Here is a 23,371-nt window from a genome sequence, read left to right as displayed (position 1 = left end):
GCTTCTGATTGGTCACGGTGCTCACTGCTCCTCTCTCATTGGACGTTTCTTATCACATGCCTCTGTTCGGAGCTGGGCGGGGTCCGCGTGAGCGTCGTGGTGACGTCACGAAAGGACTGTCCAGGCCATGATGGCGGAGCGGAGTGGTCCCGGTTCCTGTAGTTCCTCCACGCCCGGAGCCCGTTACTCGGTGCTGGTTGTGGTGGGAGCGCTGCGGAGCCCCGGGCTACTGGAGCGGCTGCTGCGGCAGATAGACTCAGGTTAGTCTGGGGAAGTTTACCGTAGTGGCGGTCTGCAGGGCGGGAAGTCCACGGGCCTTTCACAATAAAACCCGTGAGCAGCAGCTGACGTCGCTACTGTTGTCGGGTCTCAAACCGTGTTGAAACATGTTTCCGCCCGGCGTGAGCTTCAGGTTCCGCCTCGGGCTGTAAGACCCCGCGTCCGGGGCTCGCATAGCCTCCGGTAAACTCTGTTATAAACTTTTAAACTTGTTAAAAACCCCGTTAAAGTTGCGTGTAAAGCACTTCCTTTGGGTAAGGTCACTGGTTCCTCTTTCTGAACACGGACACTGAAGTCATTTCATTATTAATCGGATTAATTACAGTTGTGGGTTCAAATGTTGTCACATTGTCTGCTTCCTCTTCTCGCGGTATCTGATGTTGAAATGTGTTATTTTACACAATCATTCAATAATTTTTAAATACTTTAAAAAAGAGAATTTTATTTTTGAAAGTCCTGACTCTCCGGATGCTCACCTGTCAGTCAAGTATCAGCTTCATCTGGACAACACTGACCGGAAGTGGGTGACTCTACTGACCAGGAGTTAATGTCTCTGTCTGCCTTTTTCTGAAATTCAAAAAGGCTCAATTTTCATGGGAAACATATGTTGACATTGCCAAAGCAGATAAGATATAATGACATATGATGTCTCTCTGTCTGTCTCTCAGGCATGCGGTGCTGGTCCATGGACCTGGATGTCTCAGTTCTGGATCAGCAGCTCAAACTCTTTGTATCACGTCATTCAGCTTTTCTGTCCGAGGACGTCCCAGGTGAGATGTGTGTCTCTTATGATCCACCGTTAAATTTACAAATAGGAAAAGAAACAACAGTAACATGTTAACGTTAGACTTTGAAGACCATGAAAAACATGACTGAGACATGTGACTGCACAGACAAAAACACATACACATAGAGACACACAAGAGACTGTTCTATGACATCAGCACAAGGCAGATTATTTTTAACGATAACGATTTTTCTGGATCAGTTCATAGTGTGTGTGTGTGTGTGTGTGTGTGTGTGCGTGCGTGTGCGTGCGTGCGTGTGCGCGCGCGCGACAGTCAGCTGAGACTCTGCTGAACAGTCTGCACACACACATTTGTTTTCCTGCACTAGAGAGGACTCCACATTCAAACCAGAAGCTAACTACTAACCCAACAGTTCACACTAGGGCTGTCAATGATGGAGAGCACTGACTCACGGTCTACTCTCCCAAGTTTGCCGCCAATGCATCTGGCAGCGTTTTCGGCAGTGTGGCTCGTCAGAGCTTTGGCCGTTTTGAGAATTCTATCTATGTCTATGAACTGTGCGGTGACTGTCACATCATTGTTTTAGTAATAGTAATTATGCCTCTGTGGGTTATTTTAGCCGAGTCATGCTGTGGGTAATTTTAGTTGAGTCATGCCGAGGGTTATTTTAGCTGAATCATGCTACGGGTTATTTGTTACATAGTTGAAGTCTTGTGTTTTTAAAGTGGGTCATATAAATATAGTAACAGTGTAAATGACTGTATCACTCTGATGTCGTCATGGTTTCACTGTCGACTCAACCTCAGTCAGGAACAGGAAGAATGAGACTCACAGTGGACGGGGCCACATGTGTCAGATGTTTAGAAACAAGATCAAGTACCTGAGTTAAAAGGTTCCAGGTTCTCCAGGAACGTTCTCCTGGTTTAATCAAATCCAGCAGCAAAAGGCTGTTGTCATGGTAACCACGTCACCAGCTGACAGGAAGTAAGCAGAGGACGTCCTGTAAGATGAGGATTAAAGGTCAAGCTCAGTTTTAGCTCAGATGTTTCCTGGACAAAGACGACGTGACATAGTTTCATATGAGTCTAACTAACAAACACTGTCCTTGTCTCATGGCTCACTGTGATTGGCTCTTTGTTTCCTGACCAGCTGAAGTTCTCTCCCTGCAGGTCAGAAGACTCTGCGTCACCATGGAGATGTCCTGGACACGCAGGTTGTTGTGAATCCAGTTCAGGACTTTGTTTGTGCTGAGGTGAGAACAGACATCAAATATTTCCACAGTGTATTTAAAAGTGCATTTAAAATTATATGTAAAATATAGCAGAACATTGTGAAACCGTCTGTCCTTCATCTGTCTGACACTTCCTGTCTGTGTGTTCAGGTGCGGCGGCTGCTCTGTGACTCTTCTCGTCACAAACTGTTGCTTCTTGTTGGCCAGTGCATGGAACAGAGTGGTGACATCGTGTTACAGAAAGGCTGCTTCTCTCTCAGTGACTTCATCAACATTCTGGCTGATGAAGAGGTAGGAACCAACCTGCTGCTGTTGCTGTTTCTGTTTCTGGCAGGGGTGAATTTGATGTAGCACATGTTTTGTTGTACTGGAAATGGTAGTTTTGTCCCAAACCTGGTTGTTACTGTTGTAAATGGTTAATTTCTTTCTGTGTTGCCAGGTGACAGAGTTGTTGAGCTCCGCCCACCCCTCTGTGAAGGCCAGCCTCACCCTCAGCTGTCCAGACCATGGTCTTTGGAGGAACTCTGGTTTGGAGACTCATGACCTTCAGGACATCATAAACCTGCAGATCAATCCTCCTTCCATCCTCCCACAAATGGAGGGTCTACAGGAGTTCACCGAGTATCTCTCTGAGTCACTGGAGCCCGAGTCGCCCTTTGACCTCCTGGAACCACCGAACACCGTGGGTTTTTTGAAACTCTCTCGGCCCTGCTGCTACGTCTTCCCTGGTGGGAAAGGGGACTCTGCCTTCTTTGCCGTCAATGGTTTTAATGTTCTGGTGAATGGCGGCTCTGACCCTCGCTCCTGCTTCTGGAAACTGGTTCGACACCTGGACAGAATCGACTCTGTGCTCCTGACTCATATCGGCGTGGACAATCTGCCCGGGCTGAACAGTCTTCTGCTGAGAAAAGTAGCCGAGCAGGAAGAAGATTCCACAACTCAGAGTGAAGAGGACTGGATGAAGAACCTCATCTCTCCTGAGATTGGTGTGGTTTTCTTCAATGTTCCCGACAGACTAAAATCCATTCAGGAAGATCCCAGTGAGTTGAGGAGCTGTGACCAAGTGGCTCTCACTCTTCAGTACTTGGAAAGACTGGCAGTCAAACCCGAACCTCTCTGCCGGGTTAGTGGACCCATTCTAGAACCAGTTATCTTGTTTCAAAAGATGGGCGTGGGCCGCCTGGAACTGTACACTCTCAATCCAGTCAATGGAAGTAAAGAACTGGAAGCTTTAATGCAGATTTGGCCAAACAATGTATCAAATGTAAAAGGCTCAAATCTTCCACTGCCGTGCCTGGTTTCCATTTGTGCTCTGCTGGTCTGGCATCCTTTCAGCCCTCAGGAGAAGATCATCCGTGTCCTTTTCCCAGGATGCACACCACAGGCCAAGATTCTGGATGGACTTGAAAAACTTAAACATCTAGATTTTCTCAAACATTCATCAGTGTGTTTGAAAGATCTAGAAATATCCAAAACTGAGAAACAACCGAAACGAGCAGAGAGTCGGGAAAGCCTTAAGACCAGTTCTAAGGACTTCAGACCCAGTAGTGCCCTACAGAAAGACAAGCTCAAAAAACATGAGTTGAAAGTCAAGCCAAAGGCAGCAGCCAATGTCGCTCCCAAAGACAAGTCGGATGGAGAAGAGAAGCCAAAAATAAAGGATGTAGATGGTAAATCAAAGCCACTGAATCCTCCTGAAAAACCTGTTCCAAAGAAAGAAGCGTCAAAGGAAGAGAAAAGGGAAGTAAAGAAGAAAGATGAGAAAGTTACTGTTTCAAAGAAGGAAGAGAGTACAGAGAAAAAGAAGGAAGCTGTCAGGAGGGAAACTGCGAGTGCAAAGCCAAAGAAAGACTTTAAATTTGAACCAAAGAAAGATGGTAAGAAAGATGTTAAGACTGAGGAGAAGAAAATGACAAAGCCAGCTGTTAAAGAAGTGAAAAAGGCATCAGGTTTGGCCTCAGGTGTGGTACCAACACCAGGCTCAGAACTAAAGAAAGGACCAGGAAAGACTGGGACTCTGCAGAAGAAAGACACTTTGAACAAAGGGACAAAAGGTAAGTCAGATTTAAAAGAGCAGGAAAACTGTAAAGAAGACATGACGGGCAATGATGACGACAATGGGAACAAAGGTCAAATGGCCACGGCAGACTTAGGATTGAACAAGAACCAGACCTCCACTGTGGAGAGTCCTGAAATATTTCGCAGTGTTGACATGGACCAGAAAAGGGCTGCTCCTTCACCCCGTGCCAAAACACCAAAAAGTGACCTCAGCGTTAACTTTGACCTCAATCCGACTTCATACCAGCCAGTTGTGGGATCCCCGAAAAACACACCTGATGACGTTTATGGGAGCTCTGAAGAGAAAACTTTGGAGCTGGTCTCTCCTGCAGACTCAGCCCTGAATAGTGCAGGACACACCCCTTTCCATCGGTCTCTGGAAGAAGACACTCAGTGGGACACCAGCCTTGGAGCAAGAGGGTCCAGTCTGGGCTTTGAGGACTACAATCAGGGAAGTTCTTGTAGGACCTCAGACCTGAGTTCCCTGAGGGAGGGCCTTGAAAATTCCACAACCACTCAGGACAAAATATCTAGCCTCTTCAAAGACCTGATGCCAGACTCCTCCCCCACCATGACCTCCATGCCTGCTGAGGTCAGCTCGCCTCACTCTACAGAAGTCGATGAATCCCTGTCAGTTTCTTCAGACCAGGTGGCGCTGTCGCCCAAAGGATCCATTGGAGATGGAGTCTTCTCTAACGGACATGCTGTTGACCTGACCCGACCCCTCAAGTGTTGTGGAAATGGATTTGAAGAGCATATTCACGGGATGTCTGAACTCTCTTCCGATGTTTGTCATGATGTGGATTTGTGTCTAGTGTCCCCTTGTGAGTTTCAGCATCCCAGGACACCAGAGACCCATCAGCAGCATGTCTGCCCTGAACTTTCTACTGGTAACATACCTGACATCTCAGGAAACAACAACTCCTCTCAGGATCAGAACAGCAGCCAATACCCTTCAGCCCACAGCCAGGAAACTCTGCCCACATCAATCAGCGACTCTCTTCCATTGGCCACAGATTCTGATGTCCCACCTGGCACTGAGGACTGTCCTTCAATCACTGCAGACTCTGATGATGACTCCAGTGGCCTGATTCTGCTGTCCTCCCATGACCCACACCCTGTCCCAGTCAAGGACCCGCCTCCTCTACCGCCCCAGCCTGGAGCCTGCATGGCAGACACTGAGACTGATGGATTGAATAGGAGTCTGAAGAGTTCTGCTGCCAAAAAGAAACAATCTGGTTTGATGCAGAAGGTGTCCACTGGGAGCTCCACAGCCAATAATGGAAAGTCCAAGGCCAGCAGTTCTTCCGGGTCACTGAAGATTGCGTCCAGTCTCGATGTCAAGCCGTCTTCCCGGAATTCCCTTGGTGGATCCAGAATTGGAACAGCAAGACCTCAGTCCTCAGGTAACCCCCCCCTCACCCTGACACGGTAGACCCAGAGCATACGCTGCAACCAGATTACTGTAGTCAGATTACTACAACAGAATCATCGTCAGCATCCTGTGAGACACTGGTTAAACTTACACATAAAACAACATTATAGTACTTTAACTCATCACAATGCACTCACAGTGCCACCCAGTGGCCATTACAGACATCTCACCTTTTTTGATTGCAGTGTCCAAAGTGGCGGGTTCTGCAGTCTATTTGGATCTGGCTTACCTGCCTTCAAGCCACGCCTCCTCCACTGTCGACGTGGAGTTCTTCAGATGCATCCGCTCATCATATTACATCATCAGTGGGGAGGAGCCAGTGAAGGAGGCGTCAATGAGGAGCATCCTAGATGCCCTGCTGGATGGGAAAAGCAACTGGCCCGATGTCCAGGTCAGTGATCACTGAGTGACATCATCGTCACTGTCTAACCATCTGTTTTCTGATTGGTCTTTTCCTTTCCTGTGACCGCAGGTGACCCTGAGTCCGACCTTTGATTCGCTGGCAATGCATGAGTGGTACCAGGAGACTCACGACAGGCAGGGGGCGCTGTCTGTCACCGTGCTGGGCAGCAACAGCACCGTGGCCATGCAGGAGGAGACTTTCCCTGCCTGCAAGGTCGAGTTCTAAGCCCCGCCCCCACACCACTCAAGGGTGGAGAATTTGACTGTTGTTGTTGCCATGGTTACAAATCATAGCTTCACCTGTGTGACATCATCAACAGAAACTTCCTGTCACTCACCGACATCAAAGTCATATACATTTCCATGATGATTACATTGATCACATTTTTCTTTCTTTTGAAGAAAGCATTTAACGTTACCATGGTTACACTGGTGATTGATCTTTAAACGTTATTACCCATGATCCTCAGCGGTTAATGCTCAGATCTAAAGTCTGCCACTCTCTGATTGGACAGTGATTGCATTTTAATTATCACTATCTTTTGAGAATGTTCCATTATCAATATTATCTATAATCAATAATCAATATTATCAATAATCAATATTACATATTTGAGAAAAGACTGAAAAAAATTCCAACATTTCTTTTTAATGAATTAATTAATTATTTATTTATTTATTTTTCTTTTAAACACCATGAGACTGAACGTTGGTGCGATACATTGATCACTAATCCATCGATTGATTGGCGACTGAAGCTTAGTGACATTAAACATTAAAGGACCAGACCGCTGTTTTTACTGAGACTTTTTTTAAAATCAGATTTCAGCAGTGGGAAGTGAAAAATATTCTTTTAAAGAATTGACAAAATGACAGTTAATGTTCAGCCATTATTATTGTTAACAATAATAGTGATAATATTATGATTATATCGATAATAATGTTATTATTACAGTAACTGAATTTTACTTTAAGTGTTTGGATTTTTTTTTTCTTTTAAAAAGATAATTTAGGGTTTTTCTTTATTGTGAAACTGAAACATGAATTATAAGTGTAATGACACACACACAGAAACACTATGTTTACACTTTCTTTCAAAATAAAAGTTTCCCTTCATTACAGTCTACAGTGTTTTATTCTGAAAGACCCGCCACTGTTTCCTTTACCATTGTGTTTATGAAATGTGTGGTGATGATTCATGTGCTCTCACCTCTGAGGGCTCTGTAAAAACTCTACATACACCATGTCTAAGTGCTGCCATGTGATTGGCTGAAGAGATTTTTGATGTGTGAGACTGAAGTGACAGGAGTTGTTTTTCCTGCAGAGGGCAGCAGTGCACCTGTCAGTATACAGTCTGCCCGGTATCACCATAAGAACAAGAGGTTGTAATCCGACTAGTCGGGCTGTTATAAAGATATGTCAGACTAGTTTTTCTGTTTCATATTTTTATTGGTGTGCATGCAAGAGACACTGATGTCAGCATTAAACGTCTGTATACACCCTTAGATTTTTATAGTTTTTAGAAACAAACAACAATCACATGACTAAACCAACCACATAAACATAATAGATAAAATGAAATAAGAATAATAACAATAATAATATTATCATCATCATTACTATCATTACATTAATAATAATAACAATAATAACAATTCAAAAATAAATAAAATTAAAAAAAGGGGAGGGGTGATAGAGGATTATATTACATTGTTGCAAAAGAAATCCATAAACGGTTGCCATTTATTGTAGAACGTGTTCAAGTTACCCCTTCTTGAATATCTAAGTCTCTCTAGTTTTAAAAAGGACATAGTCTCTTTAATCCATTGTGTGCTGGAAGACCAAAAATACCAATGTGTGGTGACATATGAATAGTCCTGGAGAGTATCCTAGACATGGTGCTGAAATAAATTTGCCAAAAATTGGTCAGAGTTGGACAAGAGAAAAACATATGCGTAAGATTGCAGGGTGTGCCTCCGTATCTGTCACAGACATCTACCGTATTCTGGAAAATCTGTGCCAACCTTGTTTTCGTATAATGACATCTAAATACAACTTTAAACTGTATCAAGGTCAACCTGGCACAAATAGAGGTTCTGTGAACAACCTGCAGTGCGGACTCCCACCAATATTCGTCAAAAGCCAATCCAAGTTCGCGCTCCCAAGACCCTCTTGTGTTGGTGGTCAAATGATCATCATACGACTGAGTAGAACTGTAAATGTTTGACATTAAAGACCTCTGTAAAGGATTCAATTGTAAGAGTTCACCCCATGGCTGTTTAGGTGGAAGGCGAGGGAAGTCGGAGAATAAGGACTTCGCACAATTTCTCACCTGGAAATATCTAAAAAGATGAGAGGGTGGAAGATTGAATTCAGTAACCAGATCTTCAAAAGAACAAAAGACCCCTTCCTTATAGAAGTCCTCAAAACATTTCAGTCCCCTATCTTGCCACAAGGAGAAAGTGGAATCAGTAAACGCAGGCTTAAACGCAGGAATTTTTAACAGTGGGGTTAAAACAGTGGGAGCAGTAAATTTAAACTGCTTCCTAAATTGAAACCATATCTTAAGCGTAGCGATGACCACAGGGTTGCAGGTAAGGCCAGAGGGGTTTGCGGTGACCGAGCTGGTTAATAAAGCAGAAAAAGAGACTGGGGAGCATGACTGTGCTTCCAATTGATGCCAAAGTATATTAGTTGACTTGGACCATAATATAATTTTAGTTATGTTTAGTCAGACTAGTTTTTAATCAGATTGCAGTCAGGCTGTAATCGGATCGAGTTACATTGTTAGCAGATTGTATTAAGGCAGTAATCAAATTGTAGTCAGACTGTAGGTTGTAATCATATTGTAATCGGACAGTAGGTTGTAATCAGATTGTAGTTGTAATCGGGCTGTACTTTAATCAGATTGTAGTCGGGTTGTAATCACATTGTACTCAGGTTGTAATCAGACTATAGTCACATTGTTAGCGGATCGTAAATACGGCAGTAATCAGATCGTAGTCAGACTGTAAATTGTAATCATATTGTATTCAGGTCGTAATTGGGCTGTACATTGTAATCAGATTGTAGCCAGGTTGTAATCAGACTGTAGGTTGTAATCAAATTGTAGTCAGGTTGTAATCAGACTGTAGTCCGATTGTTATCAGACAGTAGGTTGTAATCAGATTGTACTCAGGTTGTAATCAGACTGTAGTCCGATTGTTATCAGACAGTAGGTTGTAATCAGATTGTAGTTAGGTTGTAATCAGACTGTAGGTTGTAATCAGTTTGTAGTCGGGTTGTAATCAGGCTGTACTTTGTAATCAGATTGAAATCTGGTTGTAATCAGATTGTAGTCAGGCTGTAATCAGATTGACTCCAAATGTCCAACTGTCCCTGAATGCAGCATCTTTTCACTTTATTTGAAAGAGAAAGTCTCCTTCACTTCTGTCCTCCCCCTTTCTCTCTCTCTCTCCCTCCCTCCCTCCCTCCTTGTTGGGTGTGGCTCCGCCTCCTCTGCTGTGGATCACATGACCTGTCTCTGTTGGACTGATCAGACATGATGATGATGCAGTGAGTACAGCATCTCTTTATTTTCCTTCATTTCTTTATTTCATCTTCATTTCTCTTTTCTCTTTTACTGTGACATCATCATACAGCAGTATCATACAAAGCGCTGAGTCACTGTTTCTGCTGAGTGTGTGTTTCTGTGTGTGTGTGTTTCTGTGTGTGTGTGTGTTCAGATCCTTGAATCATTTATTGAGTTGTTTTTTTAAAAAAAATGAAGCATCTGGTTTGTGATCAATACTGACCCAACATCTCTGTGTGCAGTGAGTGATTGAGCGAGAGAGTTAGTTAGTCTGTTGGTCGGTCAGTCGGTTGGTTAGTTCTGCACTTGTCTGTAGTTGAGACTCAGTAGATCCAGTATAAACTGACAGTTGTGAATTAGTATGTTTAGTTGTGTGCAACTGTCGGCTGTTAGTACAACACTGACAACACAACAGTCAAACATTCTACAGTCAAACATTCAACAGTCAAACATTCTCAAACATTCAACAGTCACATTCTCAACAGTCAAACATTCTACAGTCAAACATTCAACAGTCAAACATTCTCAAACATTCACAAACATTCAAACATTCTACAGTCAAACATTCAACAGTCAAACATTCTACAGTCAAACATTCAACAGTCAAATATTCTACAGTCAAACATTCTACAAACATTCAACAGTCAAACATTCAACAGTCAAACATTCTACAGTCAAACATTCTACAGTCAAACATTCTACAGCAAACAGTCAACAATCAAACAGTCAACAGTCAAACATTCGAGAGAAAACATGGCTGTGGCTGTGGCAAAGAGTGCTGGAACGTGAGCTATGAACTACAACGAACTGGCGACAAGACACAGACGGGAATATAAGCAGTGCTTGATTAGGGAGTGATAGGATGCAGGTGTGGTAGACACAATCAGGGATCAGGTGCACGCCAACAAGGAAGGGGGCGGGGTAGACAGCAACCTGAAACAGAGACAAGGGTGAGTGATTTCCAAAATAAAACAGGAAGACAAGACATGGAACATGAAGGGAGAAACAAAACAAAATACTTAACGGATCATGATCATGACACAAACATTCTACAGTCAAACATTTGTTTTCTCTCTTTCAGGGAGACTCAGGATCGTCTGCAGCTCATCACAGTGAGTCCACAAACACATGCGCACACACACACACACACACACACACACACACACACACACACACACACACACTTACTAACTACATTTCCCATCATGCCTCAGGAGAAGAAGAAGCTGCAGACAGAAGTGGAGAACAAGAGACATCAACTGGAGGACGACAGGAGAACGCTGCAATACCTGAAGGTGAGACAGGTACAGACAGAGACAAGTACAGACATAGACAGGTACAGGTTGGGACAGACAGAGACAGGTACAGACAGAGACAGGTACAGACAGAGAAAGGTACAGACAGAGACAGGTACAGGCTGGGACAGGTACAGGCTGGGACAGACAGAGACAGGTACAGACAGACAAAGACATGATCAGTTTTGTCACTTCACCCCACAGAGTGGGAGTTGAAGTATTGTTTTTGGTGGCTCTATGTGTCTGTCTGTGTTTCCACACTTGCTTGCAATAGGCCTGTTAGAATTTGTGATTTGTGAGACATGTGTTGCCCAAGAATTGTTACACATACAGGCCGACAGTCTGCCATCTCTGACTGCCTTGTTATTGATGAGTTTGACTTTCAGTCTAAGACTCTGAGGGAGCGATGGCTGCTGGATGGAGCACCCTCTGCTGGACCAGACCAGAACCAGGACCAGGTCCAGAGACAAGTTGAGCAGGATGAGGCCAAGACCAGGATCCTGGAAGAGACTATCAGCAGGTCTAATCTGATCCTCTTAATCTGATCATACCTGGTCAAACAGGTTTAATCTGATCTAATTATTCATGATTTGTCCATTTATGTGTGTGTGTGTGTTGTAGGTTGGAGCAGGAACTGGTCAGTCTGGAAATTGAAGATGAGTGTCAGACCATAACACTTCCAGTGAGTACACCCACACACTTGTGATCAGAATAACTAATATAATCTGACCACTGTAACATGACTAATATAATCTGACCACTGTAGAATAACTAATATAATCTGACCACTGTAACATGACTAATATAATCTGACCACTGTAGAATGACTAATATAATCTGACCACTGTAGCATGACTAATATAATCTGACCACTGTAGAATGACTAATATAATCTGACCACTGTAGCATGACTAATATAATCAGTCATGCTACAGTCATGACTAATGATATAATCAGTCATGACTAATATAATCTGACCCGTGAAGCATGTATTACTAGTATTACTAATACTACAGTGGTCAGATTATATTTGTCATGCTACAGTGGTCAGATTACATTAGTCATGCTACGGTGGTCAGATTATATTAGTCATGTTAAAGTGGTCATATTATATTGGTCAAGCTACAGTGGTCAGATTATGTTACTCATGCTACAGTGGTCGGATTACATTAGTCATGCTAGTGGTCAGATGATTAAATTAGTCATGCTATAGTGGTCAGATTATATCTGTCATGCTACAGTGGTCAGATTATATTAGTAATGCTACAGTGGTCAGATTATATTAGTCATAGTACAGTGGTCAGATTACATTAGTCATACAGATTATATTAGGTCAGTTTTATATTAGTCATGCTACAGTGGTCACTTTATATTAGTCATGCTACAGTGGTCAGATTACATTAGTCATGCTACAGTGGTCATTTTATATTAGTCATGCTACAGTGGTCAGATTATATAAATCATACTAACAGCAGCATCTGACCACTGTAATCTGATTGACCACTGTAATCTCATTCAGCTTCCTCTCACCTCCTGCAGGTGGCCACAGGATCAGTCAAAGGTAAAATTCCTCTTCTCTGTTTCTTTGTTGTTGCTTTACAAAATGTTTCTCACTGCGTCTCTGTGATCAGCTACAGAGGTCAGAGGTCAAGGAGCTCCATGTCCCACTGTCCACGGTGAGACATTATTACTGTTGTTGTAGCCGAGTTATAGTCTGGTATTCAGATTGTTGTAAATCAGATTACTGCAGTTGTAATAGGTACTTAAATCCAGTAATCAGATTATTGATAGTTTATATGCAGTAATGAGTTTCTCGGATTATTACAATAATCAGATTACATAACATTTACAGTATTATGGGGTCACACGACAACAGTTATATTACACTAATATGGTGACTTTACTGTCATCAGATTATAATGATCAGTTTCCTGTGTTGTCATTGACTCATACTGAGCCCCGCCTCTTTTTTCCATGATCCTCTGCAGAGGTTAAAATTCACACAAGTCCTCAGATCAACACACCAAGAGAATCAACGGAGATGAAGAGAGGTAAGTCCGCGAAAAAGAGAGACTTGGTTCTACATCACCGCCAAGGCCAGGACCAGAACCAAGACCAAGAACAGAGGTTCAGGACCTTGTTCAAGACCAGGATTGGGTCTAAGACCAATAACAGAACTCCAAGATCTGGTGCAAGACCAGGCCAAGGTACAAGAAAAGAGGTCCAGGACCTAGTTCAAGACCAGGTGGAAGATAAAGAGAAGAGGTCCAAGACCAGGTCCTAGACTCCAAATCACATTGTCTCCAGGTTCTTTACATCGTTATACTGAGAGTGCATGATCGAAGAAACAACTGTTCACACCAGGAACAAATCTCTGACAGAACCAGATTCAGGACAGAGACAATGGGGGACAGAGATAGTCAAGTGACCATGTGGTCAGATAGTCATCCAGAACTTAATGTCTTTGAGACATTCCCAGAGTTGGGTCAGGTCTCATTGATAAATAAAACTGTGAGCCCTGTGGAGCTCCACAATTAACTAACCCTAACCCTGTACATAGAGGATCATCACCTGTCTGTCTCTAACCTGTCTGTCTCTAACCTGTCTGCCTCTAACTTGTCTGTCTCTATCCTGTCTCTAATTTGTCTGTCTCTAACTTGTCTGTCTCTAACCTGTCTCTAATTTGTCTGTCTCTGACTTGTCTGTCTCTAACCTGTATCTAATTTGTCTGTCTCTAACCTGTGTCTAACCTGTCTCACAGCGGTGTACTCAGTGGAAATTACCGTAGAGCGAGACAGACTGACAGGAGAAACCCGGGTTCTGTCCACTAACACTACACTTCCTGTTGACCTTTCTCAACAAGGGATCAAAGTTTATGAGGACGAGCAGAAAGGTGAAGTTCTGTTGCAGTGATGTCACCAGTGATGTCACAGCTGACTATCACTGTGAGCAGGCGTCCTGATCCTGGTTCTTCTTCTGTCTCAGTGGTCCATGAAGTGAACGGTGAAGATGGCGTCCACCTGCTCAGCTGCTCCGAGGTCGATGAGCTCATCCACAAGGCTGATGAAGCCTCCATGATGTCGCAGACTGTTGCTACAGTAAACTCACTCTCAACGGCAGAATTACAGGAGGAGGCAGGGCCTGAGCTTCAGCGTTCGCAGTCTCAGGTCACGGTGGAGATCGTGGGACTTGAGGCTAAACCTCCCACCGAGCTTGACGTGTCTGAGGCCAGCGCCGAGAAACCGGTCACCATGGTGTTCATGGGATACCAGAGTGTGGAGGACGAGGCGGAGACTAAGAGGGTGCTGGGGCTACACGGCACAGTGACGGCCGAGCTGGTTGTCATTGACGATGCCAACGGCAAAATGTCCCCAGGAGGACATGTGGAGCAAGAGGCTCGCAGAGGAGCGCAGACAGAAGCTCTGCCTCCTCTCACCTCCTCTGCCTCTTCTGCCTCACCACCAAGTGCCAAACCTACGGCGGCCATGATGGCAAGCAATGGGGAGACAACGGCGAGGGAGGCGGAGTGTGAGGCGGGGCGTGAGACGGGGGGAGTGGTGGAAGTGAAGAAGAAGAAACAGCCGTGCATGTGCTGCAGCATCATGTGATTCTGAAGGGGGCGCCGCGTCACCGTATAATAAAATAAATCATATAACAATAAAAAGATACATGAACTGAGCTCCACCCACTGCCCTCAAGCCCGCCTCTAACATCATGATGTAATTTCCTGCTTTCTGTCACTGGACTGCATATATTTTATAAAACCAGTTTGACTTTGTATTGTTAGCATCAGTATTAACATGAGTGTTAGCATCCATGTTAGCACTAGTGTTTGCATCCTTGTTAGCATCAGAATTAGTATTAGCGTCAGCAATAATGATGACACTTAAATGTACTTATTTATGATTATCAGTGTGAATGCTAGTATCAGCTTTATGCATTAGCATTAGCATCAGTGCTTTAACTGTCTGTATCTGCCGCTGTTTTATAAAATAAATTGAGGAAACAAAAGTCCTTTCTTATGTGGTTATGATGGATAATAATGTCAGTCAGTCAGTCATCATCTAACCGCTTTATCCTCCACCAGAGGGTCGCGGGGGGTGCTGTGCCAATCTCAGCTACATCGGGCGATAGGCGGGGTACACCCTGGACAGTTCGCCAGTCCATCGCAGGGCCACACACAGATAGAGACAAACAACCATTCACTCTCCCACTCACTCCTACGGTCAATTTAGAGTGTCCAATTTACCTAATCCCCACATTGCATGTTTTTGGACTGTGGGAGGAAGCCGGAGTACCCGGAGAGAACCCACGCACACACGGGGAGAACATGCAAACTCCAGGGTGTACCCCGCCTATCACCCAATGTAGCTGAGATTGGCACAGCACCCCCCGCGACCCTCTGGTGGAGGATAAAGCGGTTAGATGATGACTGACTGTCTGCTACAGCTACTTTAAATGGTCTCATATAAGTCGCTGAGTGAATGGGTATGAATGGGTGAATCAAGGGGAGGTGGTGTTTGTCTGATGGTGAATAACAACTGGTGTCACAGGCCGCTCTGCTGGGTGCACTGGATTTAGCGGACTGGGACGTTTCGGTGCAGTGGTGCATCAACGAGTTACATTACATTACATGTCATTTAGCAGATGCTTTTATCCAAAGTGACTTACAATAAGTGCATTTAAACATTTGGGTACAAATAAGAACTAGAAGTAAGTAAGAGCTTCAAGTAAGCCAAACTATGAAGTGCTCGTCATAAGTGCGTTTTTTTGGGTTTTTTTTAAAAAAAAATTTTTTTATTGTCGCCGTCGTCTTAGTCAAGGTAGAGTCAGAAGAAATAAGACGGGGAGGCTTTCCGCTGTCCGGATGTTGATGGGGAGCTCGTTCCACCATTTGGTAGCTAGGACAGTGAACAGTCTTGTGTTCTGCCTCTGCAATCCTCTCAGTGAGGGGGCAGCGAGCCGGTTTGCCGATGCAGAGTGGAGTGGGCGGGCTGGGGTGTAGGTTTTGATCATGTCCTGGATGTAGGCTGGACCGGATCCGTTTGTAGCATGGAACGCAAGCACTAGTGTCTTGAAGTGGATGCGAGCAGCTATAGGAAGCCAATGAAGGGAGCGGAGGAGTGGTGTAGTGTGGGAGAATTTTGGTAAGTTGAAGACCAGTCAAGCTGCTGCATTCTGGATGAGTTGCAGAGGTCGTATGGCACACGCAGGGAGACCAGCCAGGAGGGAGTTGCAGTAGCCCAAGCGTGAGATGACAAGAGCTTGGACCAGAACCTGTGCCGCCTTCTGGGTTAGAAGAGGCCGTATCCTTCTGATGTTGAGCAACATGTATCTGCAAGACTGAGCTGTTGCAGCAATTTTGGCAGTGAGGGAGAGATGGTCATCAAGTGTCACACCCAGGTTCCTTAAGGAATGAGAAGGAGCTACCACAGAGTTGTCGAGGGTGATGGTCAGACATCCACTGAGAGATGTCAGTCAGACAAGCGGAGATCCGTTCTGCTACATGTGTGTCAGAGCTGGGAAAAGAGAAAATGAGTTGGGTGTCATCGGCATAGCTGTGATAGGAAAAACCATGAGAGAGAATAACAGAACCAAGAGAGTTGATGTAGAGAGAAAAGGAGAGGGCCCAAGACAGAACCCTGAGGGACCCCAGTAGCTAGAGGACAGGGTTCCGACACGGATCCTCTCCAGGTATGTCTCTTTATGTTCAGTTTTGAAGATAGGACGAGAGTAGTGTAAGTGCAGAGCCTGAGACACCTAGTTCTTGAAGGGAGAAAGTAAGGATCTGGTGGTTAACTGTGTCAAACGCTGCAGAAAGGTCCAAGAGGATGAGCACAGAGGAGAGAGAGGCAGCCCTGGCAGTGTGGAGTTGCTCAGTGACAGCAAGAAGTGCAGTTTCGGCCGAGTGACCTACTTTAAAACCAGACTGAAGAGGATCAAGAAGGTTGTTCCGGTGAAGAAAGGAGGAGAGTTGATTAAAGATAGCGCGCTCCAGAGTTTTGGAGAGAAAAGGAAGAAGAGAGACAGGTCTGTAGTTATTTACTTCAGGCGGGTCAAGGGTGGGTTTTTTAAGGAGGGGGGTCACTCTGGCCTCTTTAAGAGAGTCTGGAAAGCAACCAGATGATAGAGATGTGTTAATGAGGTGGGTGAGGAAAGGAAGAAGATCAGAAGCAAATGACTGAAGAAGGTGAGAGGGGATAGGGCCAAGGGGGCAGGAGGTGGGGCGGGCAGAGGTTATTAGGGAAAGAACTTGATCATGAGATAGAGGGGTGAAAGAGGATAGAGAAGGAGCTGAATTTGTGGTTGGGAGAGTGGTGAGATCAGGAGGTGGGGTTGAGAAAGAAGAGCAAATGTCATCTACTTTTTTTGTGAAGTAGTTGACCAAGTGAATTGGTAGAAGAGAGTAGGGGAAGTGGGGGGTCAAGGAGGTTAGAGAAGATCGAGAAAAGTTTTTTGGGGTTAGAGAAAGAGGATTGAATTTTAGTCTGATAGAAAGATTTTTTGGCTGCAGAGATAGAGGCAGTGAAGGTGGAGAGAAGAGAATGATAGAAAAGCAGGTCATCAGGGTGTTTTGATTTTTTCCATTTCCTTTCTGCTGCCCGTATCGTGGCTCTCTCAGCACGCACTGAGTCAGGCAGCCACAGGGCTGGGGAGGACTTACGAACCCAGTTCGCAGAAACGGTTGTGGGATTCATTGGGAAAATGATGGAAGACAAAACACCAATAACCACCATCAGAACTTTTCCCAACCATAGGCTGTGGGTGGATAAAACCGTCCACGACTCACTGAGGGCCCGCACCACAGCCTACAACTCTGACGGCATCAGTGGTGGAGTCCTCAAAACCTGTGCTGAACAGCTTGCACCGGTGTTTACAATGATGGTCAACCTCCCCCTCTCACAGTGTGTGATTCCCACATACTTTAAAGAAGTCTGTTGTGGTCCCCATCCCAAAGACAGCCCAGCACAGTAACCCCAATGACGGTCACCCAATAGCCCTCACATCTGTGGTGATGAAATGTTTTTAGAAGATATTAAAAACATTAGCTCCTCTCTGCCCCCCACACTGGACCCTCTTTTGAGTGAATGTTCCAACCATAAAAAGCTTTGAGTGACCATCAAGAATAGAAAAGCGCAAACACAGAACATTTATGAAGTGACATATTGTTTGTATATTTTAATATTTATTAAATAAAAAACTATGTTTTATTTTGAAGGTGGCCGGAAGTAGCGTCACCTGAGAAGTTTCAGGCGAAGAAAGTGTAGAAGAAGCTAACGCTAACATTTGTGTAGAGAAGTCTTGGCTCCGCATTGTGAGTGAAGATGGAGCCTGTGTCGGTGTCTGCGCCGGTGCCTGCGTCTTCAGAGCGTAACATCGACGGCAGCATTCTGGAGGGAGTGAGTATCGCGCTGTTAGCAGTTAGTGGCTGCAGGCTAACGCCGCTGCTGGACTCACCGGTGTCCGTCTATGTTTCCCGGTGTCGGTTCTCCGCAGGGTGGACAGATCCTCAGAGTCGCCGCGGCGCTCAGCTGCATCAGCGGTTCCGCCATCAAAATCACCAAAATCCGCGCCGGTAGAAGCACACCGGGACTCAGGTGAAGACAGCTAACAGGCTAACGCTAGCCTATTCATTAAAGCAGAGTGGCCGGCTAGCAGCAAGACAGAAACACAGTGAGACTGAGACACAGAGGGACACAGTGAGACAGAGAGACACAGAGACACAGCGAGACTGAGACAGCAGCAAGACTGAGACAGCAGCAAGACTGAGACAGCAGCAAGACTGAGACACAGCGAGACAGAGACACAGTGAGACAGAGAAGACACACAGCAAGACAGACACAGTGAGACTGAGACAGAATAGTGTCTCAGTTGTCAGTTTCACAGTGAAGGAGGAAACTAAAGAGAAACCAAAATTGCATAAAATCCAGGAGTTCTGTCCTCATGTGTGTTTGTGTATGTGTTCAGACCACAGCACCTCACCGGCCTGCAGCTCGTCTCAGATCTGTGTTCTGGTTGTCTTCAGGGAGCCAGCATCGGCTCCACGGACATCATTCTGACTCCAGGAAAGATCCAGTCTGGATCCCACACAGCTGACACACAGACAGCAGGGTGAGACAAGCATCTGTGAGACCATCACTGCTGCAGCGTCCTGCAGAGATGCAAGAAGACACGACAAAAGACTTGGCTCATAAAATCTTTAACAGTTTAAGTCTCTGATATCTACGTCACATGTTGACGTCTTTATCTCGCTGTTAGACAGACTTTTCCAACAGTAAACTGAAGTTCTAAACCACTCACTCTCACACACCAAAGTCCATAGAGAAAATCTGTCTAACAGCGAGATAAAGACGACAACATGTGACATAGATATCTTGTAAGTCTTGAGTCTCTGCTAAAAGACATGTTTTTTCTTCTGGAGAGTGAGCCTCTGTGTCTCAGGCTGGTTCACACAGCAGTCATCTTTGACCGTCAGTACCTCTTACAGTGGAGGAAATAAGTATTTGATCCCTCACTGTTTTTGTAGGTTCACCCACTGACAAACAAATGAACAGTCTATACTTTTAATTGTAGGTTTATTTTAACATGGAGAGACAGAATATTAAAAAGAAAATCCAGAAAATCGCGTAAAACAAAATATTTAAATTATTTTGCAATTAATTGAGTGAAATAAGTATTTGACCTCCTATTATAACATTAGTAAGTTCTTGGTGGAGAACCCCTTGGCAGTACAGAGGTCAGATGTTTCTTGTAGTTGATCACCAAACATCTCAGGAGGAATTTTGAACCACTCCTCTTTGCAGATCCTCTCCAAATCCTTAAGGTGTTGAGGCTGTCGCTTGGTAACGCGAAGCTTCAGCTCCCCCCACAGATTTTCTATAGAATTTAGGTCCGGATACTGGCTAGGCCTGTCCATGACCTTAATGTGCTTCATCTTAAGCCACCCCTTCGTTATGCTGTGGCTGTATGTTTTGCTGGAAGACCCATCCACGACCCATTTTATGTTTCCTGGCTGAGAGAAGGCGTTTGTCACCCAGGATTTCATGGTACAAAGCCTCATCTATGTTTCCCTCGTTGCGGTGAAGTTGACCTCTCCTCTTAGCAGAGACACAAGCATAATGCTTCCACCTCCATGATTGACAGTGGGGATGATGTTCCAGGGGTCATAGTCTGAATTCCTCTTCCTCCAAACACAGCGGGTCATTCTCTGAATCATTCAGGTGTTCATTGGCAAACTTCAGACGGGCCTGTACATGTGCCTTCATGGGCAGGGGCACCTTTCAGGCGCTGCTGGATTTTAATCCATTACGGCGTACTGTGTTACCAATGGTTTTCTTGGTGACTGTGGTTCCAGCTGCCTTGAGATCATTAACAAGCTCCTCCCGGGTAGTTCTGGGCTGATCACTCACCTTTCTCATGATCGTTGATGCCCAACAAGGTGAAATCTTTCGTGGGGACTGCAGTCATTTTATGTTTCTTCCATTTTCTAATTATCTTCTCACCCAGTTTCTTGCCAATGGTCTTGTAGCCCATTCAGGCCTTGTGCAGATCTGCAGTCTTGTCCCAGATGTCTTTAGAAATGTATTTGATCTTGCCCATGATGGAGAGGTTGGTGTCTGATTGATTCATTCTGTAGCAGGTGTCTTGTATACAGGTAACTAGTCTGTGGGAGCCAGAATTCTTTAGTGTTGGTAGGGGATCAAATAATTATTTCACTCAAAAGTGTAGACTGTTAATTTGTTTTTTAGTAGGTGAACTTACAGAATCAGTGAGGGATCAAATAATTATTTCCTTCACTGTACAACCACACACAAATAAATCTGAACTATCCCTTGTGTAACCTCTCTCTCTCTCTGTCCCTCTCTCAGGAGTGTTTGTCTCCTGCTGCAGCTCGCTCTCCCCTGTGCTCTGTTTGCTGACTCATCCTCTCAGTTTTGTCTGAAGGGAGGAACCAACGCTGACATGGCTCCTCAGATCGACTACACACTCAAGGTCTCACACACTCACTCACACGCACACACACGCGCATGCACATGTTACTCCTGTCAGGTGACTTCCTGTCTTCCTGTTTTTTCTTCTTCAGGTGTTTAAACCCATTGTGGAGAAGTTTGGCGTCCATTTTGACTGTGACATCAGAATGAGGTCAGTGTCCAGTCGTTTGCTGAGGAGACACAGTTGTGTGTTAGTTTTGTCCGCTTCATGTCCTCGTACATCCTGATGCGTGTGTGTGTGTTTCAGAGGTTACTATCCCAGAGGAGGTGGTGAGGTTCAGGTGACAGTAAATCCGGTCAAAGAACTGCAGCCTGTCGTCATGACAGAGAGAGGAAACATCGTCAGGATCCACGGTCGAGCGTTTGTCGCTGGAGTCCTGCCCTACAAAGTAAACTCTTTAACTGGATGTTGTTGTTGTTGTTGTTTACATGTTGTTAACCAGGTGACTGTCACACAAAGGTACAACAAGGCAATCAGAGATGGCGGACTTCACCCCGTTCACACAACAAGCCTCTGTCAGCCTCTGTTGTCATATTGACAAGTGCGGAAACACAAACAGACAGTCGATTTAAGTGAAGCTCGACAAAGGGTCATCAGCTCAGTTGCACGTTACACGTTCAATGAGCCAGGTTTAACTAATCCAGACATGTGCCCGACGCTTAGCCTGACGCTTAGCCCGACTCTTAACTGGTAACTTGTTTCAGTTTATTGTGCATTTGTGTCACAGAGTCCAGGGCAAATTTAGTCATAAGAACTCAGATATCCAGACTTCATCGCTTATCTTGGGTTTGTGCAACAGCCCTGTTGTTTACTCATGGTTGTTGACTGTATTGTTGTTGTTGCTGACTCTGTTTACTCGTTTACTTGTCAGTTGGCTAAAGACATGGCAGCAGCTGCAGTTCGAACCATCAGGAAGGAAATTAAAGATCTTTACATCAACATTCAGTCTCTGCAGGAGAAAGAAAAGGCCTGTGGTAACGGCAACGGAATCATGTGAGGCCCCGCCCCCTGCTGACGTCACTGCTCACATCACTGTTTGTGACCTGCTCTCTGATTGTTCTGTCTGCTCTGTTACAGAATCATCGCAGAATCTTCCACAGGTTGTTTGTTTGCAGGTTCAGCTCTGGGAAAGAAAGGTGAGACCAGCAGGGGGCAGCAACACACAAACACATGTGTTGCAGGTGCTTATTAATGTGTATGTGTGTGTGTGTGTGTGTGTGTTTCAGGTGTGTATGCTGATAAAATTGGGATTGAAGCTGCTGAGATGTTGTTGAGAAACCTCAGACAAAATGGCTGCGTGGACGAGTTTTTACAGGACCAGGTGACACACACACACACACACACACACACACACACACACACACAGCTGCTGACATCAGTGACATCATCACAGTGACTTGTCTCCTCCTCTTCCTCTTCAGCTCATCATCTTCATGGCGTTGGCAAATGGAACATCGCGAATTCGTACAGCTGCCGTGACACTGCACACGCAGACGGCCATTCACATTGCAGAGCAGCTGACAGAGGTGACGTTCATTATTCATTCATTCATCCATCCATTCACATCGCAGAGCAGCTGACAGAGGTGACATTCATCCATTCACATCACAGAGCAGTTGACAGAGGTGACATTCATCCATTCACATTGCAGAGCAGCTGACAGAGGTGACATTCATTCGTCCATTCACATTGCAGAGCAGGTGACATTCATTCATTCATTCATCCATCCATTCACATCGCAAAGCAGCTGACAGAGGTGACGTTCATTCATTCATCCATTCATTCACACGAGCAGCTGACATATGTGACATTCATTCATCCATCCATTCACATCGCAATGTAGCTGACAGAAGTGACTTCATCTGTTCAAATCACATAGAGCAGCTGACAGAAGTGACCTTCATTCATCCATTCACATTGCAGAGAAGCTGACAGAGGTGGCGTTCGTTCATTCATTCATACATTAATTTGTTCATTCATTCATTCACATGGCAGAGCAGCTGACAGAGGTGATTTTCATTCATTCATGTGTCCCTCCCTGTTTCCAATGTTTGTGTTGAAAAAAGTGCATTAAAGGTGGGCATCAGTGTAATTATATCAGACTCTTGTAGCATTGTGGTTAGCCACCACCATGCTAACATCTGTGTTTTCTGTTTCAGGCAAAGTTCACAATAACAAAGAGTGAAGATGAGCAGAGCTTCATCATCGAGTGTCAGGGGTCAGGGGTCAGCAACCTGCAGCTGTAGTCACTCACTCACTCAATCACTCACTCACTCACTCAGGGGGTAAAAAAAATAAATGTTTCAACCTTGACTTTTGTGTCTTTTTTTTGTTTTTTAACTGTGACATCATGAGTCA

At 44.8% G+C, this 23,371-nt stretch overlaps 3 protein-coding genes across 6 annotated transcripts; all 3 read left to right on the top strand.

Moving 5' to 3' along the window:
* The first annotated feature begins 59 nt into the window (after window positions 1-59).
* On the top strand, window positions 60-7,269 carry map1sa (microtubule-associated protein 1Sa). Its single transcript, XM_044043947.1, has 7 exons — window positions 60-260; window positions 948-1,049; window positions 2,198-2,280; window positions 2,410-2,550; window positions 2,699-5,723; window positions 5,938-6,143; window positions 6,225-7,269. Exons 1-7 carry the CDS (start codon window positions 128-130, stop codon window positions 6,378-6,380), a joined length of 3,846 nt encoding a protein of 1,281 aa, XP_043899882.1. The 5' UTR covers window positions 60-127; the 3' UTR covers window positions 6,381-7,269.
* Window positions 7,270-9,660: 2,391 nt separating this feature from the next.
* Window positions 9,661-15,031, top strand: palm1a (paralemmin 1a). Of its 3 annotated transcripts, none has more exons than XM_044043953.1 (10): window positions 9,661-9,709; window positions 10,807-10,837; window positions 10,940-11,020; window positions 11,407-11,540; window positions 11,642-11,702; window positions 12,560-12,581; window positions 12,658-12,696; window positions 13,009-13,227; window positions 13,782-13,913; window positions 14,006-15,031. In XM_044043953.1, the coding sequence occupies exons 1-10, from the start codon at window positions 9,696-9,698 to the stop codon at window positions 14,626-14,628; spliced, it is 1,356 nt and encodes a 451-aa protein (XP_043899888.1). In that variant the 5' UTR covers window positions 9,661-9,695; the 3' UTR covers window positions 14,629-15,031. The 3 variants fall into 3 exon arrangements, with proteins under 3 accessions (XP_043899888.1, XP_043899889.1, XP_043899887.1); XM_044043954.1 differs by having other exon boundaries at window positions 12,652-12,696; window positions 13,009-13,071; XM_044043952.1 differs by having other exon boundaries at window positions 12,652-12,696.
* Window positions 15,032-18,228: 3,197 nt separating this feature from the next.
* On the top strand, window positions 18,229-23,323 carry rtca (RNA 3'-terminal phosphate cyclase). Of its 2 annotated transcripts, XM_044043956.1 has the most exons (12): window positions 18,229-18,420; window positions 18,518-18,618; window positions 18,989-19,132; window positions 20,890-21,013; window positions 21,105-21,163; window positions 21,260-21,401; window positions 21,885-22,006; window positions 22,091-22,149; window positions 22,240-22,334; window positions 22,435-22,521; window positions 23,005-23,022; window positions 23,173-23,277. In XM_044043956.1, exons 1-12 carry the CDS (start codon window positions 18,346-18,348, stop codon window positions 23,257-23,259), a joined length of 1,113 nt encoding a protein of 370 aa, XP_043899891.1. In that variant the 5' UTR covers window positions 18,229-18,345; the 3' UTR covers window positions 23,260-23,277. The 2 variants fall into 2 exon arrangements, with proteins under 2 accessions (XP_043899891.1, XP_043899890.1); XM_044043955.1 differs by lacking the exon at window positions 23,005-23,022 and having other exon boundaries at window positions 18,230-18,420; window positions 22,435-22,539; window positions 23,173-23,323.
* Window positions 23,324-23,371: the final 48 nt, after the last annotated feature.

The sequence above is a fragment of the Solea senegalensis genome, linkage group LG14, assembly GCF_019176455.1.
Source record: "Solea senegalensis isolate Sse05_10M linkage group LG14, IFAPA_SoseM_1, whole genome shotgun sequence".
Classification (NCBI taxonomy): domain Eukaryota; kingdom Metazoa; phylum Chordata; class Actinopteri; order Pleuronectiformes; family Soleidae; genus Solea; species Solea senegalensis.
Note: the sequence above shows the minus strand (reverse complement) of the source record. Positions and strands in the feature narration are given on the sequence as shown.